Source organism: Dicentrarchus labrax, unplaced genomic scaffold (assembly GCF_905237075.1).
Source record: "Dicentrarchus labrax unplaced genomic scaffold, dlabrax2021, whole genome shotgun sequence".
Taxonomy (NCBI): domain Eukaryota; kingdom Metazoa; phylum Chordata; class Actinopteri; family Moronidae; genus Dicentrarchus; species Dicentrarchus labrax.
The window spans coordinates 6,502,699-6,527,483 of NW_026136722.1; the positions used below are offsets into that span (position 1 = coordinate 6,502,699).

Sequence of the window (24,785 nt, forward strand, 5' to 3'; positions counted from 1 at the left end):
ATGCACAGAAAATTAATCTGCAAATTTTGATAATCAATGAATAGTTTTTTTTAGTTCCAAGTCTTTGCATGTGAGAATTTGCTGTTTTTCGTGGTCATACATTTTATTATATTAAGTATCTTTGGGTTTTAGACTATTGGTCTACAAGACATATGATTACATCACCTTTAGATACGTCTATTTTAGAGTTTTTATAGACCAAAGGATTAAACCCAAGTATAATTGTTAGTTGTAACCCTACATGCATACATAAACCTACACTTAGAGTCAGGCACTATAAAAACACAGCTACAACATGACTATATATTTCAGCCAAGCAAACAATTGTACCCAAGTTTCCAGCGGAACACATTGTGTGTGTGCTTGTAATCATTCATGTCTGTGCAGGACGTTTTGGTGCTGATTTCCCAACATGTGAGGAATCTAATACAGCAGAAAACTGCACATAAATTAACACAATGCCGGGCAGACAGATGGACAGACAGAGATATACAGTATGCAAAGTCATCATTATATTTATTCTTCCGCCTGTTGCCGCATTTTGTGGGAGATTCTGTATTCGGTGCTCTCCTCTCCCACCTTTTCCTGGCTTGAATTTTCCCTCTCTGTTGGTGGTGAGGCCTCCACCACAAGCACAAACATATTGTGGTCTTTTGTTGTTGCTCTTTCCAGTCCCGCTGCACTCCTGGTTAATATAACAGAGGCTTGTCAGGAAGTACACAGAAAGCCGTTGCTGTGGTAACAGGATAAGTGTGCTGGAAAAATACTCAAAATTTAGTAAAATAAAGGATTTCTGTGCATGAGAAAGGGAAAGAGAGACAAAGAGAAAAGGAAGAAATGTGCATACAGATCTTGGGGCACAAGACTTTGTTTCTCTTTGATATGTCCATTATGAGTTTGACCTTTAATAAGGTTATTTCCAAGAGTTGTGGTGCTTATATGATGTTTTGGCTGAGTCAGACACAAATCAGCATGAAACAGTCGCAGTAGTCCAGATGATCGACCCAGCTGCTAGCATACACACATGTGAACAGCACTTTGTGTTGTAATAAACTTCACTACATCATGTGTAGGATTTGCAGAGGCCTGCTAGAGATCATCTGCTCCCTATATAGAGCACACACACACACACACACACACACACACACACACACACACACATCTGTTAAAACAGTTAGAGAGAGAGGATGGGTGAGTGTTTGTGGATGTGTGTCCATGTGTACCTTTGCATGGTCAGGAATGTAATTCAGCGCTGTTTGACGTATGTGGATTCATAACATACTGTATCTTTGATTCAGTTTGCGTGTGTGCTCACACGAGGGTACACATTTATGTGCAGATTTGTACACAGCTATGGGTCGACACACGTGTGTCACAGGTGGTGAAACCTTAACAAACTCTGATTTCCATCTAAACACCAGCAGAGACTAAACAAGTCAAACATGGAGACAAAGTACTTAAGAGAGTCGCAACAGTTTTCACAAATCCTCCTACAGAGTACTTCTGTAAATACTTAAACATGTGCATCTGTAGGAGTTATGACTGTCGTAATCCAGTGAAAGAGATCTGCGTGAGAAAACCATGGACAGAGAGCACGGCCTTCTAGGGTCAGGGCTTGAGGTCATGGGGTCAGGATTGAATAAACACAAATAGTAACACTCATGGATCTCTGAGCAGAGAAAGAGAGAGAGAGAGAGAGAGAGAGAGAGCACCAGAAGACATCTCTTTGCTGACAATAAACAGACAAGACAAATTTGAGGTATAGCAGTAATTGTCCCTGAGAATGTGCTGCATCAGACACATATACATATAATAGAAACACTGCTCTCTACTTCTACAGTTACTCACGACTCCATTAAAAATCTTTTTCTGACCTCTGTCTCCGTTTTTACTCCATCTCTCTCCAGATGTTGACTGTCAAGACAAAGCAAACTGCCCTCCTTTCTTGTTTGGCATATTATTCTTTAAATGACCCTTTGATTTGTGGTCTTTGGGGCCCTGCTATCAAAACATGATCATCTCTGGCCATTAGCTAATAACAATATAAAATGAGATGATGGCTCAGGTCTCACTCCACTGACTTCCTCCCCTTGTCCTGTTCCCTGACTCAGTTTCTCATTTTGCCCAGGATAATAGGAAAAAGATGTAGCCTCTGTCGTCTCTAATGTAACTGCACACAGCACAGGAGTTGTCTGGAGGTAGTCAGCACTTCAGCCTGTGCGATCATCTGTGCTCCACGTCTGCCTGCCACACAGACATAATGTAAGGGGCGGACGAATCTGAGGTTGTTCCTTGTTGCTTTGGCAATACGAGGTGTTTGAGGTTGTGTGTGATACTTTGAGGGCCGAACAGTAGCAGTACAGTTAACTTTGATGTGTGAGCTGGAAAACAACGTCAAAAAACCCTTCAAGTGTTTCTTTTTGGCAAAGAGGAGACATTTTATTTGTTTAACCTGGCATTTCAACATAAAAAAACATTTAGGCTTTTTCATAGAACATAAGTATCCATGGAAGATATTCGAAATGTGATTTTACGTACATTTTGGTTTTAAGTGACTGTACATTGGTCAGAGTGAATGTGTAATTCTTTTTACTAACATCTGGAGTTAGTGTTCAAGACCTCCTCCCCCCCTCCTTTAAATACCAACTGTGTTACATCAAGATGCAGGGGTCTGTGTGTGTGTGTGTGTGTGTGTGTGTGTGTGTGTGTGTGTGTGTGTGTGTGTGTGTGTGTTGAGAGAGAGATTAAACCAAATTCCTGAAGTAAAAACACAGCCATAGGATGTCGAAGGATCACAAGTGGGGAACGAGGGCGTGTGTGTCGGGGGGAATTAAGAAACAGAAACGATTGAATCAGTAAGGTGGCTAATGTAGGAGAGATGTGAACAACTGAGAGTGTTGTATTAAGTGTATGTGTGTGGGTGTGTGAGAGAGTGAATACAGTTGGGTGTCTCCACTGGTTATCTCCCCATGCAGAACTGATATTCAAATGTTGCCCTTGTTAACCCAGAAGACGTTGACCTGACTGTCTCACTGCAGATGTAGTTTGACTTTAGCGGTAAAAATGATTCTTTGACTTCCACAGAAAATGTCTTTGTCACTGTGTCATGGATTAAATTACAGTGCTTACATAATTAGATGTGAAATAGTAAAGAAATCCTCCTTATCTATGACCTAAAGCACTACAAATGCTCTACTTAAGGTGACTATTATCTTCTCCTGGCTAGTGTTGCTGTTGAAGGTTTGGGCCTAGTTTTATTTTAATTAAACTTTTACATACATACAGTGCATAGAAAGATGATGATATCTTAATTTGTCGTCATTAAGAGACATTGTAGGAGTTGCAGACACTTCTATTGAGTGGTTTAACTCCTACCTCTCAGTTCACTGCCCCTCTGAACTATGGAATACCTCAAGGCTCTGTCCTAGGTCCCCTTCTGTTTTGTATCTACATGCTTCCACTTGGGCAAATCATTAAAAAACAACTAACATTTGTTTTTATTGCACTGCCGATGACATGACACTTAATGTATCTGTAAAATCTGGAACAACCATGAAAGGTCCAGTTTAGGAGGATCTATTGGCAGAAATGTAATATAATATTTATAGGTAGGCTATGTTTTTATTGTAATGTATTGTTTAGTGTATAATCACCCTTGTACAAGGACTATACAGATAATTATCTGGATTATAAACTGCAACATTTCTGTACTGAACTCCTCCTATCCACAAATTGTAACTGTAGCAACTGAGAATCTTAACCCAATTTTTCAGCATTATTTATAGATTGCACTACTTTTGTATGCCCCTTACTGGGTCAGAATATGGGAAACAGGACTGCCAACTCCTGCCAACTTTTAATCATCTGGGACTAACATCTAAAATCCCTTTTTGAAACCATTAATTCTGGTAATTTTTCAGTTCCTAGAAATGTTGTACTTTGGGGTCTATCTATCTATCCCAGCGAATAATGTCTGTTTGGAATACATACTCTCACTCTGCTTCTCTGTCTACATTTTTTAATCTCATTTTTTAACTATGAGTTGTCCGATGTGGGAATATCAGTAGAGCGTAGGTCGCCTGTAGCCAGGCCGAGGATTGATCGATGTGCTGCCCACACAACAGATACGACAGAGAGAGAGAGAGAAAAGAGGACAGATTGTAAGGACAGAGAGCTCAAAAGGCAGGCAGAAAGAAAGTCCTCATTACTATATCCCATTATAGCTGATCAAGAAGGCCTTGCTTTGCACTCGGGTGTTGCCATTGTCGGTCACGTTGCACATAACAATGCACACGTACACTCAACTTCAGCCTCATTGTCACCCCTGTGCTGTTTCACAGGGTTTATCCATAGCTGTACTGGGCTGTTATTCTCACTTCTCCTTACCACTTCACCCGTGCTCAGTCCCTTCACATGTTCATGTGCACTCACAGCTGTGAGCCAGCATACATTCCCACACATCGATCCACGCATGCAGCATTCACACACAAAAAAACGAATGTCCCACTGGTCCTGATGCGTTTTGTTCAGCTCACACACCCGCATCTTGAATCAGTTTAATTGCAGCCAATCCTTTTTTCTGTGGGAGTCAAGTAGAAGTGATGGGAATACTATAGATGCTTGAGTAACTTGACACAGCTAGAGTTTATGTGTGTTTAAGGTGAGGTTAGTGTACATTAAAGTATTAGAGAGGTTGTGTGTGGCATAGCAGCAGACAGAAACCCCCTCTAATTGATTCATTACGCTTAAGAAAGCAGAAAAGATACATTTATATCCACTTGCTTTTGCAGACACACACACACAGAGTAAATCTTCAGCCAGGTGTCGTGAGGCCTCCCCCACAGAGCATGTTTGTGTCTCTATGAGGTTACATATCCAGTATGTGCTCACTGCTCTTAGGCTTAGAAATTTAAATTCACAGCAACTCCAAGAATCAAAGGTGACATCTTAACAATACTGGATTTTTGAAGCAGATATTAATATCTAAGAAGGTTATATTAGCCATTTGTACGCTATGTTTTTACACATAATATAACATAAACAATCAATCATCTTACTGGTCCCTTTGTTGTTGTTGTTTTTGGTTTCTTTTGACAAAATGGACGGAGTGAGTGCAAAAAATTTAAATTACTTATTTATCGGTCGACATACATGCCAATACTGATATATCTGCAATAATATCGTCTAGCTCTACCTCAAAAAGCTTGTTTTGTTCAATCGAACTGTTGAAAACCCAAATATATTCCACTTATCACAGTAGACTAAGCAAATCTGTAAATATTTCCATTTGAGATGCTGAAGTCAGGTCATTTTTAATTACGAAATGAATTCAAGGACTTTTCTATTAACAGTTTCAACTTTACACACGTACCCACTTCATACACATGTTTATTACACCCTAAATAAACTCACAAACAAACCCATCACCTCCTTATTGTACTACTTCAGATTCTCTGCCTCTATCGCACTCCTCTCTTCTCTCTTACATTTACGTCCTAACCAAGAGACGAGGGATATCTGCCGCACACTGATAACAGGGGTGTGGACACACACACACACACACACACACACACATTACATTATCAACGTCAACTGCTGTCCTATCACACAAAAACTGACGAGAGTTTAATAGAAACATATTTATAATTTATAGATTGAACCAACAAGAAGAGAATAAAATAACTGCACTGGACTTCACCTTTAAAATCTCACCCCCTCATCTCGGACGCACACACACACACACACACACACACACACACACACATAGCAACATAACTGCTGAATTTATCAGCATGCCAGCAGCCCACACAATTTAGACTGACATTTAAATGCAAATAGGCAGAAATGGCATATACTGCAGCCACTCCACTACATGTGTTGTAACATGAGGTACTCAAAGATAAGAGAGGGACAGAAAATGAAAGAGGGTGAAAGGGTTAAAGAATTCGGGCAGAAAGAAGACATGAAATACCATGACATGGAGGGTGGACATGTGCTGCGCAAAATAAATAGGAGATTAAGAAAGAATGGAGTGTAGAAAGATAGTGAGAGACAGATGGAGAAAATATATGAGAGGGGTTTAAACCACCTGCTGGTTTGCTGCTTTGCTCTCTCTCTTTTGCTTTTTCTGTCTTTGCATAGTTTCTCTAACCTCCTTGTGATATTCTCTGAGCGTGAAAATGAAACAGACAAAGACGGATAGGTTGAGACACTGTTATTGCACAGGTTGAAATCTGCAACAGCTGATAGACACAATCATTAGGGATCGATGAAGGGAAAAGACACGGTCATCAAGTATTATTTCTGATGGTTTATTTATCCACATCAGTGCTTTAGATCCTTTTCCTTCTGCAGTTTCCACAAGCTATCGTAGCATGAAACAGGTCCAGGAAAATTCTGTCAACTTCATACAGCAGGTTCTCATGGAAACTAAAGCTGTACTCCAAGTTGACATGTATGATTTGTTCACTTGTGTTGCCAAAAAACTCATGGCATCAAGAGTCACAAGAGCCTTATAATGAAAAACTAGCTGAATGTTTCTCCTATTTAGTCTTGGATAGAGTTATCAGGTTTAAAAAAAAAAAAATCTCAATGGCTTAAGCATATTTTTAGGTTTTTTTGCAGTTCTCAAAAGAGAGCAAATAAGAGCGATCACCACATAATTTCATTCTGTGCAGACTGCAGAGCAACGCTTTATTTCTCATGCAAAAGGCCATCACTCACTCAAAACAACAGTATGATAGAAGTTAGCTATGAGGCCTTCAGTTTCTAAAATGTTACAAAAGCCTTATTATGGAAAAAATACCTTTAAAGGCATACTGGGCAGAAGTTCTCTAAAAATAGACTCCCTCTCAATCATCTCTTATGACCCACTAGAAGTGTGTGGTGTTGTCTCTATCTGCAGAGAATCTGCCCTTTTCCTGTATTTTCTTATTTTCTTATTATTCTGCTGTGTTCTGGAGTTTTCTAGGCATCAACCTCAGCGCTCATGATGTGAGGTCAGGACTCTATACAAACATAGCGACCAGATTACATCGCTGTCTCCGTCTCTCTGCTCTCTGTCTGTGTCATGGAAGTATCTCCAGAGAGGACCGCCTGTGCAAGACTATGAATGTACCATAAAGAGCTGCAGGTCTGCGTGTCTGTTTGGCTGACAAATTCTAAGACCATTTAGTCTAAAGTATGGTTGTTTCAGGTTTAAACTCAAGCAGTCAGCTCAGGCTGTAGATTGTCTCTTTGGGGTTTTTTTTGTACAGATAAACACATTTCCGTTTCAAATAGGAACAAAAAATTCACCACAAACATTTGATCTGTACAAAACTGGACTGCTTTTGATACAATATGTTGTGTAGATCCCTAGCAACACTCTCACTAATTCCACACACAGCCTGTTCAGAGGCACAGCTGACCTGGAAACAGCCAGAGCCAAGCAGTGCCAGCAACAACGAGACATATTAGATTGAATTTGATGCAGTTAGCAGTACAGGGGACAGATTCAGTTTTTTTTTTGCAAGTATTTTTCACATTACTGTTTTGCAATGCAGAGCATTAAGTTCATGTTGCTTGTTCCTCCATATTTCATTGCTTTAGCGTAAGAACTATGACACAGCAAGCGTGTGTTTGAGTCAAAATGAAAGAGTTTTGTACTTTTTGTTTTCCTACAGTGATGTTACACTGTTCCAACAAAGGGGTTCAACCTTTAAACCCTCAAGGAACAGATAAGCTTTTACATTATGCAATGTCTGTTGTCACTTGTATCATTTTCTCATAGCACAAAAATGAAATATATTATATTATTGTTGGCATCACCAAAGCTTAGTTTTTAGATCACACATGTTGAGCAAGTCGGAGAAAAGTAATTGTTTGCTTTACAATATAGATTTCTTTAAGGCATGATGTGATACTTTAGAGGCTCGTGGGGGGGCAGACTGTAATTGTGTCATCATAAAAGCTCTTGTTCTGTGCCCATTGTTTATACAGTAAGTCGAGCTGAATGCCTTCAAATCCGTCATGATTTCATCTGTGCTCAGTGACAGTTCAGCCCTGAGCCCTGAGCTGGCGTTTGCAATATGTTTGCACTCAGGGGTTTTGTAGCGAGTTGTAGCTTCAGCCCTGCAGCGTTCAGTCAGTTGAGTTGCAGGCACCATGAAGAGGTGTTAATTAACACCAAACACCAACATCAGTGCCTGCTTCATCAGATATATAGATCAGTATTGCAAAAGTTCCCTCAGCATTACAATGCAATTACAGGCTAATAAATAGGTTGTTGGGGTTTTTTTGCTCTTTTGCCAGCTGTACTCATAGTTTATTGAACCCAAGGAAGTAAATACATTTTCTTCTGTATCCCCGGTAGCATAATTTCATTTTGTGCTATCATTGATTTCTGTTGCCTCTGTCAATTTAAAGTAAACTGACATTCATAAACTTGTTAAAGTTAAAGTGTTAGTAAGTTTATTAGATGAGCTAGAGACCATCTTGTGATGGGATCATACCATCTGTGATGCCTGTCAACACTGACTGAGTATTCAGTAGACATTTCTGCATTATTACATGAATACTGATGGGTCAGACCATAGGTATCTTCAAAGTCTGCCTTCATTTTGATGTCAACACATGTACACACCTGTGAAGTTTAGTAGCTGCATTTTCCACAGTTATGGCACTATTGTATTGACAAAATCTGTCCGAAAGAAAGACATATAAACCACTACCAAAGTACTGATAAACACGTCTGTGGTAGTGCCATCCACACTATCGCAGCTGGTAAATATCCCTGCAGCACATTCCTGTATGAAGGTTGTGGCAGTGAAATAAAGACATGACGTTGGCCTAGCATAAGCATAATAAACAGCACAATGCAGATGTTGGCAACACAACACAGCGACAGACTCTCACTCAGAAGCAGCATTTTGCTTTGGTCGAATTGATCATGAAGACACCATATTCATTAGTGCTGATACAGAATATGAAAATGTGACTCTGAAGTATTATGATAGCACCGCATGTTGAGTCATAAACCGTGACTCGTGAGTGAAGTTCAGCTCTTGACTTTAACTGCAGGTCATTCCTTTACTCTCCCAAGTGCATATTTTTTTTTGTTGTTGTGTGAAAAGGAATAGTTTGACATTTTGAGAAATACACTTTTCCACTTTCTTGTCAAGACTTAGATGACAAGATTGATGCCACTCACATTTCGGTACAATAAATATGTAGCTGGAACTAACTGGCCAACCGGCTGCTGGCTCCAGCTTCATATTTACTGTAAGAACCCTTAGTTTTCTGAGATTTATCAGATGGGGCTAGTTATCGTGAAAAATGTTAAACTATTCTTTAAAGCCACTAAATTTAGGTTATAAATAGCCGGGGTTCAACTTTGCGTCTTGAACGTTTAGTATCCATCAAGCCAGAATTATGCCCAGTAGAGTTCAGTATGACAACTTGATCCATGACTTATACAGTATATCAATTTTCCAATGTGATCATGTTGCTCCTCCTTGGAGTCGGCTCCTTACTTTATCGTCTTTTTTTTCCAGAAGGTGCATTCACTGTTGTTTTTTTTTACACACCTCTCTTACTTTTACTCCCCCCCGAGTTGTGATCTCAGGAAACACTTAAACAGCAGGTAACACACACACACACACACACACACACACACACACACACACACACACACGCACACATTCGCGCACACACACACAAACACACACACACACACACATACACACACACACACACACACACATTGCAGCAGAGCGGGGGACATTGTAAACAGATCTTAGCAGGTCCTGTCCTGGTAGAGCAGCACTGGACACAAAAACACACAAAGCTATCATTCGTATCACAGAGCTGTTACGCAATACATCACAACACCAGTGGGGAAAACTGTTGGTTATCGAGATCTCTGGCCAGTCCTCGTGTTCTCATGTTCTCTCTCCTCTGTCTAACGCTGCCTTTCTTCCTGTCCTCCACATGCTGTGCATCATCTCCTACTCTGTTGGCCCTTTTTCACTTGATGCTTCTCTCTTCCGTTGCTCACTCCTGTTGCTTTGTATCCCCTATCCCCTTTCCTACATTTTCATTTTTACAAGCTCCAAATCCCTCTCTGCTCTTCTCCAGCTGCCTGTCATTTCCTTTCACTCTTGTTCCCTTCCCACTCCTCTCTCTTTCTCGCCCACAGTGAACTGGGTAGATCAGATCTTTTTTCCTCTCTGATTGAGCAACACTTAAAGCAGCTGCATGTGGGCCAGAAAACACCATACGCGCGCGCACACACACACACACACACACACACACACACACATGCACACTAATAGTTTCAGGGCAGAGCTGTCATGGCCAGAAGTTCTGACACACAGCAATTTTCTTAATTTGGTAAAGCCCTTTTTAAATGATCCTCATATGGGCTTTGCTAACACTTTTGAAAAGCTATGAAGCCTGTGCTTCATGCTGTCAAGCAGACACTGAGAAATGTCACTAGACACAGAACTCAATCAAATCAAAAGATTTAAATCTCCATGAAATCTAGAGATAAGATGTTGTCCATGTGTTTCTTTTGAAAACTCAAAAAAGGCTACAGCTCTTCTCTTTGACAGATGAAACTGGCTTTACTGGTTACACTGTCCTCATGGCAACTGGTTGTCAACCATGACATCAGCAAAAGCCCCACGTGCGACTGTTGTTGGCACTTTTCCGGCATCATGCAACGTCAGCAACATTTCCATTCAGTGCATCATGCTTAATTAGATTGTGTAGGTGTCATAGAGGTAACGCAGGCTGTAGGCCAGCAGGCTTCTCTGCTGCTTCCAGGAAATGTCCCTTTGTGGGGATTTCAATCATCTTGTTAGTCTAAATGCACAGATGTAATCTTTTTTTTATTAACATTGCAGTACCGATATGTTTGATGTGCCCCCACAACTTCATTATTCACATATAATATCAACAAAAATGTAACATGGAATAAAACAAGCTAATTGCACTGTAAAAATCAGATGCACACACAGCATTGCTCAAATCAGCAAAGTGACTGTTCATTACTGTCACTGTCAACAGTAACAAAGCAGGGCGGGGCAAAATTCTTGTAATTTTTTAAACAATGGGTCGTTGATTTCACACAAAAGTAAATAAACGCAGACTAGCATGAGCTAATGCTAACACTGAAACTTAAAGGCTCTATCACCTCTTTACTATTATAGTGTTTCTAGCTGATTTGGTTTCCAATTAAAAGTCTAGAATATGTGCTTGAAGGCTATATACGCAAAATGAATTAAATTAAATCAAAGATTGAGGCTAAAGCTTCATGGTCCAGGCAAAAAGTTGACCTTTAGGAGCAGCAATACAGAGTACAGTATATAGTATTATTTGTAAAAATGTAATAAAAAGGTTATTTATTCTAACTTTTGGATCATTACACTACAATGTATCCTCCAACTTTATTGACATTTTATTGCAGCAGATGTCAATGTTTTCTGCAGTTTTGAACACTGTAGGCTTATGGTAATTTCTACATTGCAAGCCCGGCTGGAAACCGGCTGTCAACTCCAGCAGAATTTTTCCAAGCCGAGGAATAACATTAACAAACTGGGATACAGTTTTTAAGTCATGGAAGATCGAGTTATGGAACGTCAGTGGGAGAGTTTTTGCAGTACACACACATTAAACGGAAAAATTGTTCCTAAAAATTGAATTGAATTTCCCTCGGGAAAGGTATCTATCTATCTACCTAATAATATATGCTGGCACTCGAAGTCACATCTGCATTAAGCCAACCAAACTCGGCAGGATAAACTGCATACTTTTGACCGAGGGCTTAAAGGAAACTTGACCTACTGACTTATTAGAATGGGGATATTAAGTTAACGATAATCCCCGATGGGAAGCAAGCAAGTGAAAGCATTGTTGACAAAATGCCTTGCACGCACGCATACACACACACACTGGATTGAAAGTTTCTTTGTAGCAAGCAACTCAAAGACACACACGCAAACACACACATGCCCAAACACACTTCATTGTGTTGTGGGCCAGCAAGCGAGCCAATGATCCTTGGCTGTGAAAGGGTTAACAGCGGTCATGATCCATCCATCGCAGTAGGCCACTGCTCAATTATTCAACAAGCTGCGATCTAGTTTCATCAACTGCCAGCACAACTGCCAGCAGCCGCATGCAGAGAGAACTATGTGTGTGCAAATACGCAAATTAAATGTGTAAACTGGTTTGTTCTCATTCTCAGCGTTCATACACCTACACATCAGACTGGTCCCATTAGGACTCACAGAAACAGTGTCAAACACACTACTGCTACATTTATAATTGAAAAGAAAATGTGTCAAATCAGTTTCAGAAAAAGCAACATTCAAGCTTGTCCTGAACTCTATCATCTCACCATGCCACCTGATTTTCCATTTATGATCCATTAATAAACACACAGTGTTGATTTTCCATCATAAAGACAACATTTGTAAGTAACTGTTGGTTGAACCCCTCTGCTGAGCAGTGATTGTCCAATCAACTGTGACAGTTTATTGAAACGGTATGCATGGGGCTAAAAACAATAGGCTAGTACTTTGTATATAAAGGTTTCCTTTATATATAAAGTACATATATATATATATTTAAGCCGTTTACCAAAAACACGAGGGCAAACGTGTAATGAATGGATTAAACAGAGTGCTTATATACTCGTACTTGTACCTCTCTTGTAACATTAAAAGTGCATAAGTCTGACCCATACCGTCAATGATCTAAACTATTTCTTGTCTAAATATGTAAGCTCAGCAGCACACTTGTGGCCTGGCTTGCGCCTCATTTATGTCGCTTTTGACAAAAGTAAATGTAAACAGGGTTATATTAGATTGAAATAATATCATACTAGGTCTAACTAGCTGTACGCTGCAGTATTCTTGGTGTGCATGTTTTTTATATATAAATCTGTGTGTGTGAAACTACATGTCAACTGTTGTTTAATAGGCCTATGTGCTGTTAAGTCAGACAGTCTGTCAAACACCCAAAGCAAAGCAAATCTACGAGCAATGCTTATTCATTTCCCAAATGAGTCTTCAATGATAGATGCTGCTGACATTTTCCCAGAAACATGCAGATTTTCTGTCTTTATACACATATGTATTGCTACATATGTTAGCCTTACATACCTGCAAAAATCTTCAGACGACAAAATTGACAGCCGCCGGCTAGAAGTGAAAACCCTGCCCCTGTGTACCTTTGTAAATACCATTACCAAAAATTTAAAATGGTAAATCTGCCTCTGTTATCATTTAATCGCTTATGTCCTGTTTGAAAACTGAAAGCTATGGTTGGCATAGCAACAGTAACTAAGGGAGGCGGTGTTTAGTGTATTCAGCTCAAATTTCTATTCATGTTCCAATAGATTTTGTGGGAGAAAAAAAGTAGTCTAATTTCTAATGTAATCATAACTGCATAACCCAACCACAGAGACAAACACAAGTCTTGTGTGTACATGGTTCTCTCCCCCACATGTACTCACAGACTGATAGAAACAAGGGCTGATTGTCACAGGAAACTGAAGGAATTCATGGGATGGCACTTGTCCCTTCAACGGCACATCCTCTCTGTGTGCCACAGTCAGGACGCGGAGGTCAGGACGGGTGTGTGTTGTGTTGTGTTGGGGGAGCAAACTCCATAATGTTCTGCTGTGGGTGTGAAATATTCCATATTGTGTCCCCTTATAGAAAAACACCCTGATTTATTGCTGAACTTTCCATGTCAACTTGTTTTGAGCAGTTACATTCACGCTCGTGGAACAAAACATGGATGCTGTGTTTTCCCAGTAGTTCCTACCACTTCTCCTCCCATTGGAAACAAAAAAATGTCCAATGCTGATAACTAACCGCTTTCCTGATTACAAACTAGTTTGCTGACAAAGGGGGAAAACATTACATCTCATTTTTCTCTCTCTCTCGTCAAAATATTTTTCCCAAAAACCATGAAGTTTTCAACACCCACAGTTCAAACAAACACGGCGACCGCATTTCGCTTGATGGCCTCTCGGCTTGGAGGGGTTGTGTGCTTCAGACCTCTTGTTGCTGACATTTTTCCAACCAGGAGTCTTTGTCCTTTACACTTTCACACACAAGTCAAACATCTGCATCCATCCACCGTTGGTGAACAGCGGGGGACGCACGCAGGGTTGCGTTGTCGAAACTGACTAAAGGCCTGACCAATGTCAAAAGATGTCAAAGATGTTAAGAGATGGCACGGGCCCCCGGGGGGTGATTAGTGGGGTGCAGACACGCATTGAAAGGCAGTCCGAGGCTAGATTGGCAGACACTTGCGTCTCCCCCACATAATGACTCCCAGCTGTGCTACTCTCACTGTTTATGTTAGAGGAGTTTCACTGCAAACTCTTTCCCTCCCCATCGTCGCTCGCTGGAAACTTCTGTCATCTTGATCTTTCTTGTACCCGCCCCGCTCTCCGTGTTTATCTGTTTATCTCTGCTCAACTTGTTTCTTTTCTTGAACTCTCTTTCTCAACCCTCTCCCTGCATCTCATTTTCTATCCCTCCCACGCGCTCGCTCCCTCTAATGCTTGTTCCCTTTCTCCTCTCCCTCTTTCTGCCGTTTTTCTTCTTACGCCCAGATCCCAGGATGCTAATATATTTGATTTCAGATGTATTTTGCTCTCCTTTGTAAGATCTGCGCTCGCTGCTCGGCCCAGGCACTTCCTCTCCAGCCAGGAAAAGGAGGTTTTCATGAGAGTTGTTGTTACTCTCTCTAACCTTCTCTTTCTGTCTCTCTCTCCTTCTCATGGCAAGCTGCCTAGATCCCTGCTATCCTAAAGAATTCAGTGCCTGAAATAAAATTATACATTGCCATCTGTGTTATTTTACAGTCGAGGGGTAGAAAGGAGGCACTGTTGTGGTGATGAATCCTAAGATGCATTTTAATAAGTTTTCTTTTAAAAATCTTTAAAAAAAGCCATCCTCTTTCTTTCTGTCAGAATAAATCAGCAACCATCTTTTCCTCTCTACACACCACAGTACCTTTGTCTCTCTTTTTTGCTCTCTCTCACCCTTCCCACATACTCCATATGTATTTTTAGCAGGAACAAGCTGGACCATGATGGAAGCTTCACATATGCAGTGGAAACATTAGACTTCTCATGCTTGCGTAATGTGATTGCGGGTCTGTCCCATGCACAAAACATGGGTAATGTATGTAGATGCATATTTGGTCACCAAACATCAACTCTACCTGTCTGTTACCTCTAATATCTAATACCAGCTGAGGTTACAGAGCCGGCCACAGTGCTATCATCCCTCTCGCTGCACATTCTTTGCCCGCTGTGTAGGTGGTAAATCAGTGTGATCACACTGTAGAGCTCAAGGCACAATTATACAGGTTCTATAAATGTCTTCATCCAGGCTGTTAGAAGTGTCAGTGATGCGTTGAAAATGGACAGCTTCACTCCAGAGTGAAATACCCTCTGTAATAAAGCGTGGCATCTATTTCACAATGTAATGACAGCACAAAATGAAAACATTAAAAAGGAGGGTACATCTGTAACCAACAAAGAGATTGTTTCCATGTAACTATTATTTTATCGCATTCACTCACTCAATATAATACACTGAATGTGGTAAAATTGCATTCCTTTACAATATAATAATTATTAGTGCCTTGAATTGACACTCCACCCACAGTTTTTTGTATAAAACATTCACCCTACAGGCTTGAAAGGTGGTTGTTCTAAATGACTCAGCTGTGTGTTTTCAGTCACCTGCTGTGTTCACACAACTCTGCAGAGAGCAGAATGAATCTCTCACCGCTCCAATCTTTCTATGTATGCTGCACCATTTTATGGGCTTTTAAATAATGTAAATACCAATATTGTTGTGTGAATTTTCCTGGTTGAGAATGTCTCCATCTTTCCTTGGAGCTCCTGTGGTTTCTTCATATGTTTGCCATCATGAACTTATAGATAGATAGATAGATAGATAGATAGATAGATAGATAGATAGATAGATAGATAGATAGATAGATAGATAGATAGATAGATAGAATACTTTATTTATCCCCGAAGGGAAATTATAGTGTTACAGCAGCTGATTCAGAGTCAATTATTATTAGAAAGTCTTATTGCAGAGGGGAGGAACGATTTTCTATATCGTTCCTTAGAGCAGCGGGGATGAATGAGTCTGTTGCTGAAGCTGCTCTTTAGCTTTTCCAGTGTTGTGTGGAGGGGGTGGGAGGGATTGTTCATGATTGCCAGCAGTTCTGCCAGCATCCTCTCCTCCACCACCTCCTCCAGGGTGACAAGCTTCAAGCCAACAACAGACTCTGCCTTTTTAATGAGTTTGTTCAGTCTTTTGGCGTCCTTTGCCTTGATGCCTGCACCCCAGGACACCGCAGCAAAGAAGATGATGCTCACCACAACAGACTGATAGAACATCTGCAACATCCTGTTGCAGACATTGAAAGACCTGAGCCTCCTCAGGAAGTAAAGCCAGCTCAGGCCCTTCTTGTAGATGGCCTCTGAGTTTGTGGACCAGTCCAGTTTGTTGTCTATTGTGACACCCAAGTACTTATATGCCGACACCAAGTCGGCATATAAGTACTGTAATGTCGGTCATTATGGATGAACGTCTGCATTTATAGTTTTAAATTTTACCTATATTCTCATTGTGTGACTCTACTCATTTTATTTCTATCATTACTATTATTATAATGTATTTATATATATATATATATATATTTGTCCTCTTGACCTTGCATTGCAAGACCTTGTTTTGTTGTCTTTAAAACTAATGTTTCACATTAATAAATATTTGAAACAGTAGTTCATAAAAGGTCTGACTTTTATAAGGGGTAATGTTGTGCAATGTTTCTGAGCACACTGCTTCATTTGAGTCATACAAGTGACATTTGTGTTTCTCCAAATCCAGCCATCAAGAGTGTTGAAAATACTGTATGTGGAGCAGTTTGTTGACACATTGCGATATCACACACTTCTCTCATCTCTTCCAGGAGGCTCTTGCCCAGGCTGAAGCCCAAACCCAGGCCCAGTCCCAGTTACGGCCCCAGGTAGACCCGTCCGAGCTCGTTCCACGTCTGTGCCACCTGGCACGATCAGACATGGGCTACGGCTTCAATCTCCACAGTGATCGATCCCGACCCGGACAGTACATCCGCTCCCTAGACCCAGGATCACCCGCAGATCGTGCTGGGCTGCGGCCACAAGACAGGCTGGTTGAGGTAGTTCAGATTTTGTTGACATTGTGAAATGGATTAAAATATTACTTGAATAGAAAATAATTTACCACCGGATGATTCCAGGAATTCTTGTGTAGGTCTGAAATCATACACTGATACAGATATTTGTGTGACCTAATCAGATGTGTGTGACAGTGTGTGAGTAGTAAAACATCAGGCACCAAAAAGTGAGCGAGTAGAGCTCGGCAGAGGAGTGAGGAGGCTATGAACAATGTGCACAAGCTAATGAGGTGATTATTGATAAATTATTCTGGGTTAGTCTGGTACACGTCAGATATGATTTACTGGGTGTGAGGAAATCCCTCCAGAGGCCTCTTGTGAGCCTTCATCTTGCCACTTTGGAGAAGAATTTTCTGTATCTTTGTAGGTGTGTTCGTACATGAGTGTTCTTGTGTGCCTACACTCACTGATTATGTGCCCACATTTCTGTACAACCTTTCAATTTATCACCTCCAGATAAATCTATATGCTTAGATGTTCTTCTCTTTGGAGCATTTACTCCATGATACACCAACACAAAGCACTGCTTACCCTTTTTCCAGGGAAAGTAACTATTGGCTGAAGCCAGTTTATTTAATAATAATAATAATAATAATAATAATAATGCATTTTATTTGTAAGCACATTTCTGAATACTCAAAGACACTTTACATAAAATCATAAAAGCAACGAAAACAGCATCAAATAGTAAAAACACTGAAAACACATCGGACTAAGCTAAACATTAAAAGCAAGAAACACTTAAAACACAAAAAAGGGACATTTTTACATTGGTCTAAAACAAAAAAGTAGCTAGACTTATCAGTAGTTGTAGTTTGTTGCTATTTTAGAACAAAGCTGTTAAGAGAGTCTACAAATGTATGTTTAAAGCTCCATTTCGTGCACTTTCCCACACCTAATCGAATGCAGATGTGACCCCATCTACACACACTGTCACAGCTGTAATTAAAATGGCAGGAGTCACACTTGTCTATTGTCAGGCCCCTATTTCTAACAATAACAGTACCTGAAGCCTGGACTCAATCTTAACTGTGTGTCAGGCTGGAGAGAGGGAAGAGGCCAGTCATAGGGGAGAAGAGAGGTAGTTTTAAATCAGTCTGATCGCAGGGGCTGACAGGGGGAGAGACGTGGTGGGGGAGGGAGAGGGAGTGTGTGTCTCTACTTATAAAACAGAGAAATGGAGGCAGAGAGTAAAGATGGAAGGACAGAAAGGAAGAGACCACATACTTTTGAGTGACAGTCACATAAAAGTTAATGGTCATTTATTGAAATCTCCAAAAGTAGTGAGGAAATGGGTGAAAGAGAGCATGGGTGTTCAGTCAACTCTCCCCTTGTTAAAAAAAAAACACATGCTGGCAGTAACGTCATAATTTTCATTATAAGCAGTTTTTCATTTGAGTGTACACGCACAACATTCACCCTGCATTCCCATGACCTTTGCCCTCGCTGGCTGTACATCAGGGTCCAGGCCTAACCGGATTCTGATTGTAAGGTTAAACAGAGTTCAATCAGGACCCCCCCAAGTATAAAGGAACGCACTCATGTTTTAGACTATTTTTCCATCTGGGTTTTGACTCACTTCTTACCTTCCAGACAGGTATTCGTTATATTTTGGTAGCAGTTCATGACAAAATATCCTAAAATGCATGCAGTAATCCTTTATATAGTTTTTTTTCCAAAAGGTGAATTGTGTAAGGGCTTCCCGGTGCTTTCAAGGACTCACAATGACCAACAGACATTAAAATATGGCAGACTTCATAATATTTTGTCGAAAAATCAAACACAGAAGGAATTAACACAACAGTTGAACATTTTGGAAAACAGGCATATTTCCTTTCTTGCCAAGAGTCAGATGAGAAGATCAATACTCGATTAATACCCACTCTCTTGCACTCACTGTCAGCTGGAGCTAGCGGCCAGTCAGCATAGCTCAGCATAAAGACTGGAAACAGGAGCAAACAGTTAGCCTGGCTATGTACAAAGGTAACAAAAACTCAATTAACATGTTATATTTGTTTCCTGAAGCCAGGCTAGCTATTTCCCCATTTCCAGTCTTTATACTAAGCTAAGCTCACCAGCTGCTACATATTTACCATACCAGATATGAAAGTGGTATCAATCTTCTCATTTAAGTCTCAACAAGCTCTCAACAACAGCCAGTAACAACATGTCAAAATATTACTTTAAAGATGTTGCAGGGACAACTGTGATGAAATGTTCACTGTACCTACGGTATCAAAAACAATTTTATGTCATTGCAATTTGATTTTCAACCCACTGAGTGGGTGTGTGTAAAGTAGGAGAGCTGCAGTTGTTTGTCAGAAAGTCTAAAAGAGGCAAAATGTTGTTGATTACACTTCAGCGACAGTCCTGGCATCAGAAGATGCTGATGTACTGACGCTCCTCTGGAACATTAGATGGCTGGTGAGAGTGTGTGGGAACATCCTGCAGAGGGTCACTGATGACAGTAACAGTACGCCACATCCCAACATCCCTCCATGGAGACATGAACTGAGGATCACATTTACATGCACACACACAAATGAAGTTGGAAGGTACTCAACACAGTGTCAAGGCAAAACTCAGTTCAGTTAACTGAGTTTTATTTGCATGTTCTACATGTGCACACATTGCCAAAGCAAAGATCTGAATATAGATTGTATGGAAATAGAAAAAGATGTCTGATAACGTCTTCTTAGTTTAGAGCTGAAACAGTAGATTGACAGAAAATTAACTATTTAGATCATTTTTTCATCGTTTTAAGTCACACATTTCCTAATCGCAGCTTCTCCAATGTGAGGATTTGCTGCTTTTTTAGTTTGGTTTATTGAGAAGTAATGGTCCAGATTCATCTATAATGAAAATAACAGTTAGTTGCAGGCCTTGTCTAGTTGTTCCTAACAAAAAGTAGGAGATTTTAAAATATATTTAAACTATGAGCACTACTTTGTATTATTTATGTATGAGTTCTACTCAAATATTTTTATTGTTTACTGTTTGTACAAAGCTTTGGACTGTTTTTGTTTTGCAGTTATTTTAAATTTCCTCCAGGATGCTGGAAGGTAAACATTATGAGACTCTGAATGTTCTGGTAAATATGTGATTTCACGCAAGCTTAATAACTTTATCTCAGTGTTTTAGTTTTGTTCGGGTAGAAAAATCTGAGCCTCTGTTGAGTTAGTTGGCTGTGTGTGTGTGTGTGTGTGTGTGTGTGTGTGTGTGTGTGTGTGTGTGTGTGTGTGTGCGTGCGTACATGCTGATAATTGGAACCATCTCTGACCATGCGTCAAGACAGCGCTGTGTTATCTGTCAGCAGCTTGTTTAGAGAGGTGAACAACCATGACAGGTCTATCTCTCTCTCTCTCTCTCTCTCTCTCTCTCTCTCTCTCTCTCTCTCTCTCTCTCTCGCTGTCTTTTTCTCTCACCACGCCCCATTACACTGGAGGTGCATCAGCAGCTGGCGTTGTAAAGGCTATGGTGAGAGCTCGGCTGTCTGCCGATGTTTTGGCAGACACCAGTGAATGCCTCATCAGTCTCTCTATTCTGCCTGTGCTCAACAGTGCGTACGCTGGACCTCTCACAAACCTGTGGGTGACATCAAAGAAAATAAAGTGCACCACACACACTTTTCCAATAGTTCAGTCCAGACTGAAACATCTCAATAACTATTGGATGGAGTGTCATGAAATGTTTACAGATTATACAGACATTCGTGTTCCCCAGAGGAGGAATCCTGTTGACTTTGCTGATCCAGTATCCAGTATAATATCTCAGTATCTACTTGATGGACAGGCATGGTATCTTGTACAAACAATCCTAATGTTTTTGGTGATCTCAAACACCCACTCAATGAATTATAGTTACTGGATGATCCCTTAACTTTCCTCTTGAGGCATTATCAAAATTTCAGTTTATCTAATACTTTGATTGATGACCAAATACCTGCAAAAATAAATTACATTTCCCATCAGCCTCAGCTGTACTTGTGTGTATAGTGAATTAGCTAATGTTAGCATGCTAACACACTAAACCAAAGGTGATGATGGTAGACATTTTATCTGCTTAGCATCAGCAAGTTAGCTTTGTTACTGTGAGCGTGTTACTGTGTCACCACAGCTGTGCCTAGATATAGCCTCACAGAGCAGCTAACATGCCTTTAGACTTTTAATTCGCAGGCATGGATAAACAGGCATTTAATTTAGGGACAATAACTCAAAATCCAAATTATTTTGCAACACCTATATCCATCATTTCAACAAAGAAATGGTGTCAATTGCTGAGACATCACCATGACAGTTTTTTCTACACTTGATTTGCCGAATGTGCCACTCACTCTTTCCACTGGAAAAACATGACAGCTTTTCTGGGAACATAACATTTCCACAAATGTATCCACCAAAATCAGTTTCTGAATAAATGTGTGGCAACAAATTAAGGCTGCAGTTGCTGAATCAGGCATTACATATAACGGCTTATTTAACGATGTCCTGGAGTTTAAATTGGCTTTAGTTCATGTCCACATCAAAATCACATCTAAGTTTTTCCTCAGCTAAACTAGAGACCGAAGAGTAAAAAGTCACACGTGTCATATTCACAGATGTGCAGAAGCTTTTGAAACTGGTTTGATCAATCCAGGTTTAGTGACACACACACACACACACACACACACATCATCAAAAATGTGCCAGTGAACTTCAGCTGGGTGGACCCTCCATGACTTTGATGAGACACGAACACACACACACACACACACACACACACACACCAGTATCAAGAGGTTCCCTAAGGAATAGTCCCATGAGAAATAAGCTTCTGTACTGTTCCTACAGCATGTATTAATTAGCCCAGCGGGCAGAGAGCATAGTGTATTGTCTTGCGTGGGATGGACTGTTAATGAAGGGCTGTGAAACATGACACAACACCTGTTGTTTGGCTGAATACAAAGATGGTTGTTCTCTCTGTATCAAACTGTCAGTCTGTGTCCCTGGCTGACTGATGTCTGTTTTTTATGTCTGCCTGCCTGTCTGTCTTATCTGCATGATTCCTGGGAGGAAACTATACATTTGTGATTTTTGATATAAGAGAAGAGTAGGAGCTGTTCTTATTTTCCATCTGTTGAATCCACCTCGACCAACTCATTCACACTGTTGTGTTCTTTCCACTTTCTCTCTCTCTCTCGCTCTCTCTCTCTCTCTCTCTCTCTCTCTCTCGTCCTTTCTTTCCTAAAAGACCCATAAAGTCTGTCTCATTGCATCTACTTGCTTAAAGTCCTATTTTCCACATTTATTTCACCCCGTTCTCTTCTCCCTAAAATGACAGTTTACACGTTGCTCTCTCTTCCTCTGCTTTACCATGTTCCATCCTGTCATAAGCGGTGAATTTTAAACAGATTCCGCCTCAGGACGCTGACACCTGAAACCAGCACTATAGCCGGAGCCTGGGAGAGCCATAAATAATTGATTGTGTACCAACACTAACTTGGCGTGGTGCGAAGCTACCTGCCTCAAGAGAAGCCAAGGTCTAGACAAAGCTGTTGAAACGCAGGCCTCCAAATGCACGTAGCATCTAGATAAGAGCAATAACAGAGTAGGCAGGTGTAGAGGGAAGGGCAACATTGTCACACAGATGGTCAGTCACATGCACACATATTCATTATGTACCTCTGTTCAGCTGTTCGTGGCTCTGATGTTTTCTGATTGTTGTAGACCATATTTACAGTCGCTTTTATAATAAGGTATAAGACTCCTACAGCTGCATGAACATCTGTGAAGGATGAAGAATTTGTGGTTTATGACAAGAGTTTTAGTAACATTGTGTAGAGTGGTGCAGGCTCTGGTAGAGTCATGTGGAGCAGTGTATAATCAAAACATTGTTCCACGGCTCCACCTGCTGGATGCATGAGGTAGCACAGGGACAGACTCTATTGTATGCAGTATGTCAACAGTGAGTGATGGGAAGCAGGTTCATCCAGGTGCTCTGTTCAAAATAAAAGTGAATGTAACTTTACCAATCCGCTGACATGGACTGTTTGTAACTCCCAGGCAGAAATAGTAGTGGTCAACCATGCCTGCATGTTTTGGTATTGTTCATGTATTCATCCTTTTGTGGGATGTTAAAGTATACTGAGTCTTAATATTGAATATTGAATTTGTATTTTGGAGATATAGCTTTGTGAAAATGTGATATTCACCTCTTGAAGACCTTCATGGCTGTAACCTCTGCAATGGACACAGACACTGCCAGCTATCCACGCTTAATGGAAAAGACATTTTATAACAGGATTCTTCCTCTCATGAAGATTTCTTCTCTTTTTGGTTTATTTCTTTTTTTTGTTTTCAATCGGAGTGAATTGCCTAAATCCCTGTAAAAGGAACTCCACTTGTGTTGTATACATGCTTACACACTCTAATGAAAATCATAACAGTGTCCTAAAAATGAGAAATTGCTATTTGGCCAGATATTATGATTACAAGCTGGTATTCTGAGAATGCAGGTCAGTGAAGTAATCCGTTCACATGGCCAAGTCGATAGCTTTTCAGTCAGTTGTTGTGAGTCATGTTTACCAAGATCTGTGTGCATGCACTATGGCTGATAGAAAGCATATAAAATTACCTAAAAGCCATGTTAATCACAGTGTGTAGTGTACGGAGCACAAAAGTTCTAACAGTTAACTCACAGAAACTTCAAAACTCTTCTGTTTTTGTCCGTGTTTTCCAGGTAAATGGCGTCAACATCGAGGGCATGCGGCATGCAGAGGTGGTGGCCTTCATAAAGAAAGGGGGAGACGAGACCTGGCTGTTGGTGGTGGACCCAGACACAGATGAGCATTTCAAGAGGAGGGGGATTGTCCCCACAGTCAGCCATCTCAGAGGTAGGACTGCTGCTATTTTAGCTATTTTCCAAGTTATTTGTGTTGAGCCTATAAGCAATTTTTGATTTCCTAATGAATGTCCTGGGAAGAACAGATATAATAAAACTTATTTATTCATCATTTATTTATTCTGCACAAATTTCCTCTTTTTGCATGTTCAGTTGTCCCGTTGTGACTAAAATATTAGAGAGTACATAAACAATTGGAAGTAATTGGCCTCAATTTTCCCGATGATGACAATGATGATAAATTCTTTCTGGGAAGCACACTAGGAAATTATTTAAAATGTATTGGGAAATTACGGACCTAAAGGCTCAGTGTGAAAAGATCATTCTCAACTCTCCACTGATTCCTGAATTAAAAGGAGATAAAACATCACGCCTACATTACAGCAAACCTTAAAAGGCTTCTTTTTGCTGGCTGTGATCCTATTCATTTGAATATGAATTATGTATAAAGATTATGAAAACTACTGTTGTGTAAAACAATCTATGGGCTTCTGTGTGTAGACTATGATGGTCCCTCCATATCCAACGGCTCCCCCAACCCTCAGATCAACGGCAGCTCCACCACGCAATCCTTCAGGTCCACACACTCCGACCTCAGCAGCCAGGGCAACAGCACACAGGTGGGTGTGAGCATTCGTGTATGGTGCTATGTTTGTTTC

The 24,785-nt window shown here is 40.5% G+C and overlaps 1 protein-coding gene and 1 long non-coding RNA gene across 2 annotated transcripts in view; one reads left to right on the top strand and one right to left on the bottom strand.

Moving 5' to 3' along the window:
- The window catches only part of LOC127356479 (Na(+)/H(+) exchange regulatory cofactor NHE-RF2), a 33,790-nt gene that overhangs the window by 6,766 nt on the left and 2,239 nt on the right, over positions 1–24,785 (top strand). The window contains exons 3-5 of the mRNA XM_051388251.1: positions 17,002–17,229; positions 23,965–24,118; positions 24,628–24,746. Coding sequence (XP_051244211.1) covers positions 17,002–17,229; positions 23,965–24,118; positions 24,628–24,746 — 501 coding nt within the window. The remainder of the gene's footprint in view (positions 1–17,001; positions 17,230–23,964; positions 24,119–24,627; positions 24,747–24,785) is intronic.
- LOC127356480 (uncharacterized) lies at positions 500–13,247 on the bottom strand. The gene is made up of 2 exons (XR_007881994.1): positions 13,149–13,247; positions 500–685 (listed from the first exon to the last, which is right to left on the bottom strand). It is a non-coding gene; the product is annotated as an uncharacterized LOC127356480 (long non-coding RNA).